The sequence below is a fragment of the Dendrobates tinctorius genome, unplaced genomic scaffold, assembly GCF_039654945.1.
Source record: "Dendrobates tinctorius isolate UK_male_01 unplaced genomic scaffold, ASM3965494v1 ptg000103l, whole genome shotgun sequence".
NCBI lineage: Eukaryota > Metazoa > Chordata > Amphibia > Anura > Dendrobatidae > Dendrobates > Dendrobates tinctorius.
In genome coordinates this window covers 47,537,663-47,549,111 of record NW_027361771.1, presented here as the reverse complement: position 1 = coordinate 47,549,111, position 11,449 = coordinate 47,537,663, and the positions used below count along the sequence as shown (strand labels likewise).

The 11,449-nt window shown below is 41.8% G+C and overlaps 1 protein-coding gene across 5 annotated transcripts in view; it reads right to left on the bottom strand.

Annotated features, from left to right (window-relative positions):
* Positions 1-4,414: 4,414 nt before the first annotated feature.
* Positions 4,415-11,449, bottom strand: part of LOC141100145 (uncharacterized) — an 82,406-nt gene continuing 75,371 nt past the window's right edge. For all 5 annotated transcript variants that reach the window (XM_073588409.1, XM_073588410.1, XM_073588407.1 and 2 more), the window contains one exon: positions 4,415-7,312. In XM_073588409.1, coding sequence (XP_073444510.1) covers positions 6,465-7,312 — 848 coding nt within the window. In that variant the 3' untranslated portion in view covers positions 4,415-6,464. The remainder of the gene's footprint in view (positions 7,313-11,449) is intronic.

Sequence of the window (11,449 nt, the reverse complement as noted above, 5' to 3'; positions counted from 1 at the left end):
GCGATATCTCTGTGTGTGATACTTACCTACGACCGGCTCCCCCGCTGGTTATCGCTGATCGCGCGAGAACGTTCAGGACTGTTTCTTGTCGTCAGCTTCCTGCTGTGACGAGCGACGCGTGGAGCCAGGCGGGAGGACGCAGGATCGCCGTGTCTGACAGGTAAGTAGCGACCCCCGTCCCCAGCGATGTCGCTGGTGAGATCTGTCTGTGTGGCAGCTCACTAGCGACCACTTAGCGATGTACCAGCGATCCTGACCGCGTCATATCGCTGGTCGGGATCGCTGGTACATCGCTAAGTGTGACAGTACCTTTACACATCTGCCTCATATCTGTCCAATTTGGGTCAATGTGCAGCTCTTCTACTTTACCATGACCTTGTAGATGGGTTCACTGAGGGCATACTGTTTTGTTTTTGTTTTTTTGGGGGGGCATTTATGTGGCACTTGACCCCTCCATAGATGTTTCGAAGGGTTCATCACATATGACTCAGGTTGTTTTACTTCATATCAGGCAATTCTTGGCGTCTGCTACGCTCTTCAGAATACTTATTATTCTTCTGTTCATGCTACCTATTCCCATCTGGGCTATTTCTTTAATATGCAAATATTGAATGTATTAAACTGGAACTGCATTTCTGCTATAAATAGTATAGTGCACAAATTGGCCAATTTATTAGAGACCAACAGCCAGAAACAAGTCGTACCTCTTTTTTGGGACCCTAAACCTTGTAGGCTTTCAGCCCACGCGAGGCATATAATTTTAAGGACAAGCAGGATCGAACTCTTATTAAACATGACTTAGGCTGATGGAGGTGGTGGTCGGTATTTTGATATTGGACTATTTCTTCAGACACAGTGACCTACACTCTCTTGTAGACGAACCCACTTAGCATATCCCTCTAGATGTCCAAGACCAATGACTTAATGCACACAGAGGAGCGGAGGACTTCTCTTTATAGTAGACAGGATGCTTTCTTCAAAACTTGATACTACAGAATGGCTTTCCAACGTTCCAGGGAATATTGAAATCTCTACCTGACTCCTTACCTTGACTGCATGCCTTGGCTAATGTTTGCTTGTTTCCTTACTGTCCCTCCTCCACACACTTTGTCCTTTTACCTCTCTTCTTTCGTTTTCCTTTTCTCTTATAAAAAAAAAAAGCAGATTAAATAATTGTTGGAAAAAGTTCTCCTACGAAGCTATGAATCCCTTCTCTTCTGTTTTTACCAGTTGCCACTCAATATTAATAAGTCTTCAGCTACTTAATTGATTATATTGTGTTAATGTAATTGCTTGCTATTGTCGTTAATGTAACAATGGGATTACTTTGTCTTGAAAATTTTTCGTCCTGTTTTGCATAAAGAACTAAAAACAAGAAAAAAATTCTGCTTCCTCCCTAGACACAGCGGTCATACAGCCCTTGAAAATCAATCTTACTGATCACAAGAACAATTTGCCAAGTTTTGACAAGACTGAGTTTCATAAAAAATGTTCTATCCCGTAACATGAAAGTAAGGTTAATGATATAGCTTTCATTACAAAATTTTCAGTTGTACTCAAATTAGTTGATGCAAAAATGAGTACACCCCACATAAAAGCAACTACATCTAGTATTGTGACTAGTCACTGAGAAATATAAGAATATTCGAAACAATCCCAAAATAAGACAATTGAGGATTGTAATGTGTCAAAAAATATATAGTGAAGGTTATTAATCACAAAATATACAAGTGACAACAGTGTACATGGGTATACAGATACAATGGGGCTTCAAAATGAAAAAAAGAGAGATGGTGCAAGAATAATACTATCCAATTGATCAAAATGCACTATAGATACAGAGTCAGTGTCTCAGCAATGCCAGATGATTGTCACTTAAAGTAATAGATTCAATCTATGTAGTCTTATTATTCATGAGACACAAAAAAGAGGCTCACAAGTGCAGTAATCAGATAAAAAAGTCTTATACACCTAGACAGAGAAAAAAGAAAAATGTCCCACTGAGTGACCTACATGTGCAAAACCGCAATGAGTATAAGCTGATAGTGACGGTATATTTGGATGCAGAAGACAGGTGGGACACGCTAAGCCTCGACGCGCGTTTCACCACTTCCCTGTGGTTTCATCAAATATACTGCATCATGTCCGAAGGTAATTAACCCCACCCTCACTTGTAAGGCTGATATGCTCTTATGCCATTTAACAGATTAGAGCCTCCGTTTTATTATGAGACCGTATACTCTTGTACTATTTGAGACTCTTCTCTACAGCACTATGTTTGAAGGCAATTAACCCTGTCCTTACCTATAAGACTGACATACAACAGATGTGAGCCTCTACTTTACTATGAGACTATATGCTTTTTGTAAAGAGGCATTCATTGTGCCGTCACTATCAGCTTATACTCATTGCGGTTTTGCACATGTAGGTCACTCAGTGGGACATTTTTCTTTTTTCTCTGTCTAGGTGTATAAGATTTTTTTAACTGATCACTGCACTTGTGAGCCTCTTTTTGTGTCTCTTAAATAATAAGACTATACATAGATTGAATCTATTACTTTATGTGACAATCATCTGGCATTGCTGAGACACTGACTCTGTATCTATAGTGCATTTTGATCAATTGGATAGTATTATTCTTGCACCATAACTCTCTCTCTTTTTTCATTTGGAAGCCCCATTGTATCTGTATACCCATGTACACTGTTGTCACTTGTATATTTTGTGATTAATAAACTTCACTATATATTTTTTGACACATTACAATCCTCTATTGTTTTATTTTGGGATTTTTTTTTAATATTCTTATATTTCTCAGTGACTAGTCACTTATGAATTGTAAATAAAAGTGCGTTTGAATATTATTTATTTCTATTAACTAATTGTCACGCATAATAATTTTCATCCCAATTTTTTGGTTTTCTTTTGGTTATTTATTGCTGGTCTAGAGGTGTTTCCACTTGGCCATGTGGAATTGTTTTTTGGTTTAATACATCTAGTATTGTGTATGACTTCCATGACTTTTAAGGAGAACACCAAGTCTTCTAAGGCACGGAATGAACAAGTAGGTGACATATTGCAGCATTCTTAAAGAATGACCTCTTTACATAGCGATAGAGAGGACAGATTTGGATATAAACCTCTTATGGGGAACTCGGCTAGGCCGCCTCCCTGCTACCTGCACAATCACATATAGCTGCTCTACTATGCAATGTTGTCTTAGAAGTAATTTAGGAACTACAAAAAAGACAGGCACAAGTTGATCAATAAGTTCTCTTTACTCCAGTTTAGGAAAAAATAAAATTACAACATGACAATTTTTTTTGTGCAAAAGCAACTCAGACAAAACAAACTTGGTAATGTCTTATTACACGCCACAATTTGGCTCCCAACAGTAAAACAGGAATGGGGCTGATCACTTAGTACTGCCATTCTCATTGTGACTTTGGATTGATCTTATAAGTCAGTTTAGGGTAATCTAAGGAATGTCTTGTTCATTACACCTTTTTCACAGGAAACAAAACTTGTTGAAAACTGGACAAAACAAATGCTTAAAGGGAATCTTTCACCAAATTTTGCTACCTAATCTGATAGCAGGCTAATATAGCTACAAAGAGACTCTGGTTCCAGTGATGTATCACTTATGGGGCTGCTTGTTGTAGTTTTGATAAAGTCACTTTTATCAGCAGGAGGTTATCACTAAAGCTAGTAAGCCTGCGGCCATGTAGTCCTCCATATTCATGACCGTGCCCCCACCACTGATGGAAGCTTTCTGTGTACACTGTACATGGGCACAAATTTGCCAATCACTGGTATTTAGAATACTGCTAGAGCTGCAGCAGATAAAACGGTGATTTAAGGCCGGTTTCACATTAGCGCATTTTCAGCGCGCGCACGGCCGGGGGTAGCTCCGCCCCCGATCCGGCTCTCTGCCCGGCGTGCCCGCCCCTTCCTTGTAGCGCCGCCTCCTAGCGGACAGCGGCGCCTGCGATCGGCGCACCCTATCTTTAGCATAGGGTGCGCCGATCATGCGCAGGCCGTGCGCTAGTTGCGCTTTGACCTGCGCTGCGCACTTTTGACGGTGCGCCGTGCGCGCCAAAATCCGAAAAGTTTGATTTTGGCGCGCACGGCGCACCGTCAAAAGTGCGCAGCGCAGGTCAAAGCGCAACTAGCGCACGGCCTGCGCACGATCGGCGCACCCTATGCTAAAGATAGGGTGCGCCGATCGCAGGCGCCGCTGTCCGCTAGGAGGCGGCGCTACAAGGAAGGGGCGGGCACGCCGGGCAGAGAGCCGGATCGGAGGCGGAGCTACCCCCGGCCGTGCGCGCGCTGAAAATGCGTTAATGTGAAACCGGCCTTATTAAAATGACAGCAAGCAGCCCAGGAAATGCTGCTCTCAGATGGGGTAGCGAAAACCTGGCGACAGATTCCCTTGAGGATAGAACTTTAATAGTCTCAACGATTATACAAGCATTTTCAGGTATCAAAACCTCCTCATCAGATTAAAGAGACTCGTACAGCCATAAACTAAAGAACAAATAAGCCTAGAAAAGGCCAACATCATATTGGGCAGGAAAGCCAACGTTTCACCTTACCTATACAACCTCTTTCTCTGATCGGTTTTATATTTTGTGCTCTGTGCAGAAGTCGCATCGCAGAGAGGGAAGGATTGGGCAATGTAAACCTATTGCCCACTTACAAATGATGGGTCAAGTGTTAACTGTGTCCAGCCTTTTAACAATAGAAAATTAGAACACACCAAAGTTTGGATTGATGCATTTCCTTTAGCAGCACATATTGGGAGCTCTAGGTCATTCAGGTTGCACAATTTACCTTCATTTCCTAGGAGTATTCAGTGGACCCAAGACTTCTGCGCAAAGTGGCTCTGTCTGGTAACGGTAGCTGTGTAGCCAATATGTCTTTGCTGGAATATTACAAATTGTAGACTACTACATTAGTGGAAATGGGTCAGAGATCTTGTATCATCCAAAAGCTGCATGAAAACTAGAACCAACACTCTGAAAGCTGTGTGTGTAGATTCAGCCTAAACGCCTTTTTTTGTAGGTTGTAGGACTTTCAAGAGGTGCAGATGTAATTGCTGGAAGATTCTGCATTGTGTGGTGAGATGCCAACGCTATCAGCGTAACAGAATTAGGGTCACGGAGTCAAGCAGGGGGTTGGACCAGATGACCTAGGAGGTCCCTTCCTACTCTACCATTCTATGATTCTAAGTCTAACCATGCATGCCTACAGCCTAATATCATAACAACTGGCTGTAATAAAATTGGTTGTAGATTGTAATTGTGCATTAGAACAAAAAAGATGAATGACTGGCACAACTCACTGGTGTCAGCCACAATGTATAAAATCCAGAGGGTGCACCACGTCAACCTCTCAGTAATATGGTGGCTCTCTGATCAAAGGAAGAAGGCTATAGTATTCAAAGTGTAGCAATAAAATCACACGCACTCAACCTACAAATGTTTGGCGCTCCGCATGAGAAGATGTGAAACATCCGTAGGTCAAGTCCTGTCTGTCCTCTCTGCTCTTACTCCTTTAGCACTTTTTACTGTCAGATTATCCCAATTTGAGGGATTTAGAGTACTGATGGGATGATGACATCTGTGTACAGGGCAGTGAGATATGGTTACCGATATAGGCAACAGAAAATACATACACTATTTTTCAGGTTGGATTGAGAGACAGGTAACTTAGTAAGAGAATGAGGGAATTTCCAGATTCTGCTAAGGGAGAGAGATTCTACAGACGTGACAAAATGGGGTAAGGTCTAAGATGTTGGTAACGTTTGTAGATCAGTCTCTTCTAAAATAGGCGTGTACTGCGATGCGGACTGTGTAGTGTCTACTCGCAACTATCATTAAAGCTATTGAATATAGTGGTGGGTGAGGATGGCTGAGGAGGAGAGCATGACCCATCATATTCACTGGGCTTCAATATGGATCATAGCAAGAGTGCTATAGCTGGGCTGAGATCCACAATTCCTGAGAAAAGTTCAAAGGTGAAGTGAAAAAGTGCAAACTCACAATGGGGAAATGAAACCTATGAAATTGTTTTTCAGGGATAAAAATACTAATAGCCTATTAGGATAGGCCATCAATATCAGACTGTTGGGATTGGATATATGCATCATTCCTGGTCAAGGGGTCCCGCTGCTCCAAAGTAGATGGTGTACAAGAGGGGAATGTGAACATTGAGGGATCGCTGTACTTAGAGCTGATTGGCCGGGGTGATGAATGGCAGAACCCCAGCAATTTCATACTGAAGGCCTATCCTAACACTAGGCAACCAAAATCTGATCCCCAAGTCTAAATCACTGTTAATTCTGCATGCGGTTAGTTTGTGACGACATGTAATCAGGACCAACCCACCATTGCTATTATGTATGTTTATTACATGGCCGTGTTAAAAAAAATCCCACATTTCTAAAATGAAAATGCTTTCTTCTAAATCAATTGTTTTGTGTGAATTTTTTCGTGTCTAGTAAGAGCTGTTTTGTGAATAAAACATTTGCCACATTCAGAACATGAGAATGGCCTCACTCCTGTGTGAATTTTCTCATGTAAAAGAAGGCATGATTTCTGGCTGAAACATCTCCCACACACCGAGCATGAAAATGGCTTTTCCCCGGTGTGAATTCTTTGATGTTTGACAAATGCTGAACTCTGGGTGAAGCTTCTTCCACATTCCTGACATAAGAATGGTTTCTCTCCTGTGTGAATTTTCACGTGGTCAATTAGAACCGATTTCCTGATAAAACATTTCCCGCAATACAAGCAAAAAAATGGCTTTTTTCCTGAGTGAATCTTCTGATGGGTAAAAAGAGCCGATTTATAAATGAAACATTTCCCACATTCATTACATACAAAAGGCCGTTCTCCAGTGTGAGTTCTCTGATGCTCGACAAGAACCGATATGTGGTTATAACCTTTCCCACATTCAGAACAGGAATAAGGTCTCTCGTCTTTGTGGAGTCTCTGATGTCTCTTCAGGTGATCCTTCCGTTTGAAGTGTCTCCCACATTCTATACATGCAAATTGCCATTCATCTTTGGTAGTTCTCCAGTTATTGGGAAGACGCAAGCTCATTTCATGTTCAGAACTTGTAGAAATGTTGCCTCCATTACGATCTGAACGTTCATTAACAATATGTGATCGATCAGGAGTAGGCTTCTCGTAATTCTGGGATGGCTCTCTGCTATGAAAGACTGGGGACATATCATTGACTAGATTGTTATCTTTTGCTCCAAAATATGGAGATAAAAGAGGTCTCTCCTTGTCTCTTGTGAAATTATCTGCTCGGGAAAAAATGTATTATTTAGCATTCTGCCAAAAGAGTGTTTTTCTATATCACATTCTTATCATAAAGCCATGTACAAAAGAAAGTTATTACTACCGCTAGATATGTTAGTTCTATGACAAATTTACCAATACCAATGTGTTAAGGAAGTGAAGACTAAAAATATGACAATTCTCATTTAAAGAGCATTAATGACACATAATACTGTATACTGAATTTTTACACGTTTTACATAAAACACTCCTGAATATGCCCTATTTTAATATATCTGTGTGAAATAAATGAGGAGCGCTTGTGCTTTTTATCAAGCAAAAGGAGCAAAAACTATTACATATTATGAATCCTATATCTGTATTATGAAACCAATCAGTGCAAAATTTCTCAGAAACTAATAAATGAAGGAACAAGCTTAGAACTACTTGGCCCCATTTTTGTCTTTTGTCTAACAGATCCAAAACTCTACTCAAAAAAAAGTCCCACAATTTTTTAAATTACTGTAGTAAAGTCAGTAGATTGATGGCCGAGTGGCACCCTTACCTAATCCTGCTCAAGCTCATACAGACTTAAGCTATAGGCATGTTTTCATCTCTATATATAAAAATGAATGTATGTATGTGTGTATCACCAACCAATCACAAAGCATCTTTCATTTCACCAGAGCTGTTCAACAGAAGCTCAGCTGTGATTGGTTGCTATGATCAACAGTTTTCCTTACAACCAATCACTAAGCATCTCTCATTTCACCAGAGCTGGTTAAAAGTAGCTGAGCTGTGATTGGTTGCTATGAGCAAGTTTTCCCACTTGACAACACCTCAGCAGACAGACATGGTGGGAGAAATCTAGCATCCCCAGGAACATAAGCTCCCAGACAATGTCTGCCCCCCAGAAAGGAGCACAGAGCACATGACAGAAATGAATCCCCCCTCCCGTGGATCAATCGTATGCAAGTTAGGGCAAATCCACTCAGCGTTTTGGTACTGACCCCAGGCCCTTCTTAAAGGGATCTCCGGTATGGAAGGCAGGGCAAATCCATCCAGTACTTCGGTTCTGACCCCATGCCTTTTTAAAGGCATCCTCGGTATGGAAGTCAGCGCAATTGCCTTCAAATGCACTGGTATTGACCCCAGGCTCTCTTAAAGGGATCTCCTGTACGGAAGTTAGGGCAAATCCCTCAGCGCTCTGATTCTCACCCCAGGGTTCTATTAAAGGGATCATCGGTATGGAAGTCAGGGCAAATCCACTCAGCGCTCTGGTTCTGACGCCAGGCCTCTCTTAAAGGGATCCCCGGTGTGGAAGTTAGGACTGTTCCACTCACTGCTCTGGTTCTGACGCCAGGCTGACGGGATGATGTGGGATATTAGGGGTAGTAGTCTGGTGACTCTGGCTCACGAGATGATGTGGGATATTAGGGGGAGTAGTCCAGTGGCTCTGGCTGACAGGATGATGCGGGATATTAGGAGTAGTAGTCCGGTGGCTCTGGCTGATGTGCGATATTAGGGATAGTAGTCCGGTGGCTCTGGCTGACGGGATGATGTGGGATATTAGGGGTAGTAGTCCAGTGGCTCTGACCACTGATGGGATGATGTGGGATATTCGGGGTAGTAGTCCGGCGGCTGTGACGGAATGATGTGGGATATTAGTGGTAGTAGTCCGGTGGCTCTGGCTGACAGAATGATTTGGGATATTAGGGATAGTAGTCCGGCGGATGTGACGGGATGATGTGGGATATTAGTGGTAGTTGTCCGGTGGCTCTGGCTGACGGGATGATATGTGATATTAGTGGTAGTAGTCCGGTGGCTTTAACGGGATGATGTGGGATATTAGTAGTCCGGTGGCTCTGGCTGATGGCACGATGTGGGATATTAGGGGTAGTAGTCCGGTAGCACTGGCTGACGGGATGATGTGGCTATGCAGAGTGGGCGGGGCTATACACTCAGCTTTATATGTATAGATATAATCATTATAATTTGTTATAACTAACCGTAGTTAGTTACTATGCCTGGGCAGCGCCAGGCTCTTCAACTTGTATGTCATTAAGCTCTATATCCTCAGTCCCAGAGCTGGATGGAGTAACATCATTATTCTAGACCAGAGGTGCAAATACTGAGCCCCTGAAGAGGCTATCAAAACCCTTCTGGGCAGATTTTAACCATCAGCAGAGTGTCTGGTCCCACATATTTTCCATACCATGGAGAAGACCAGCAGCACACTACACCCCATTCCAAATTATTATGCAAATTTGGTTTAAGTGTCATCACAATGTAACTTTTTTTTTTCCCCAATAAACTCAGGGATGATATTGTGTCTCAAAGCTCCTTGGATCACTGAAATCAATGTCAGATACCTGTGATAATGAGTTTTCCAGGTGATGCCCAATTAAAGGAAAATTACTTAAGTACATTCCACAATATTAGGCAGGCCACAGGTTTCACACAATATGGGTATGAAAAAAAGAAATCTCTGCTGCCGAAAAGCATAAAATAGTACAATGCCTTGGACAAGTTATGAAAGCATTAAGATATTTCTCAAAAACGTAAGCGTGATCATAGCACTGTGAAGAGATTTGGGGCTGATACAGTGCAGATAAAGGCATAATGGGGAAGGTTTACGACAGACAAATCATTTCATTAACAGAGCAGCTACTAAAATACCATTACAAACCAGCAAACAGATATTTTAAGCTGTTGGTACTTTTGGATTTCTGTGAACCTCAAGGTGTAAGGATCCTCCAGAGGCTTGCAGTTATGCTTAAACCTACTATTCCACCTCCCCTAAACAATGCTCATAAGCAGAAATGGTTGCATTGGGCCCAGATATACATGAAGCCCAATTTTCAAACAGTCTGGTTTTGCGATAAGTGTCATGCATCCCTGGATGGTAAAGATGGATGGAGTAGTGGTTGGTTAGTTGATGGCTGCCATGTTCCAACAAGGCTGTGTTGTCAGCAAAGAGGTGGCAGAGTCATATCTTGGGCTGGAATCATGGAGAGAGAGCTTTTAGGGTCAGTGAAAGTATGAAAAAGATCTTGGCAAAGTATATAGAGTTTCTGACTGACCATTTTCTTCCATGGTACAAAAAAAAACAGTGCCATCCGTAGCAAAATCATCTTCATGCATGACAATGCACCATTTCATTCTACAATGAATACATCTGAGTCATTGGCAGCTATGGGCATAGAAGGAGAGAAACATGTTATGCCGACTGTCCTCCATTGACATCAAACCTATAGAGAACCTTTGGAGTATCATCAAGCTAAAGATCTATGAGGGTGGGAGGCAGTTCACATCAAAACAGCAGCTCTGGGAGGCAATTCTGACATCCTGCAAGGAAATTCAAGCAGAACCTCTCCAAAAACTCACAAGTTCAATGGATGCAAGAATTGCAAAGGTGATATCAAAGAAGGGTTCCTATGTTAACATGTAACTTGGCCTGTTAGGATGTTATTGATTGAAAAAGCTTTTGGAATTACATAAATGTGACCTCTAAAAGGTTAGAAATTAAACAAATGACCATTTTCAGTTCTCTATAACCAGGGGAGGGATTCAAATTTTTAACAACAGGTTCTGTGTTTGTGTGTAGGAAAACCACCCCCATTTTAAGCCACACCCACTATTAAGCCACACCCATTTACAAGCACCTTTTCCTCAAACATATACAAGTAGGGGCGCAGTCAAACAGTTGAGAAAAAAATACATTGGAATGAGATCAGAACAGTGCACATTCTGGCCAGCGGCTCTCCTGACCCGAGTGTGACAGCTGCATATATTTCTATGCAGCTGTCTCACTTGACTGTCCGGCTGGCCAGGCTGTGCACTACATGTCTGCGTCCTAATGAAAATTAAAAGTAAAAATCACCATACCCTTCCTGCAAACTGGTGTTACTCAAGTCCCATCTATGTCAAACAATGATGATTTTAATTGCAGGGTTAAATTGGCATATTTCCACAACTAGAACACCACAAAAAGAATGGTTCATGAAAATATCACAACCACAAGTATAATCGACAGAGTAGTAATAATTTATTAATGTATAGTACTTATAAAATCACATCAGAACTACAAAGTGCCAAATCCCCAATAGGCAGGCACAGGTCCCCAATAGGCAGCATTGTTCCCTAATAGGCAACACAGG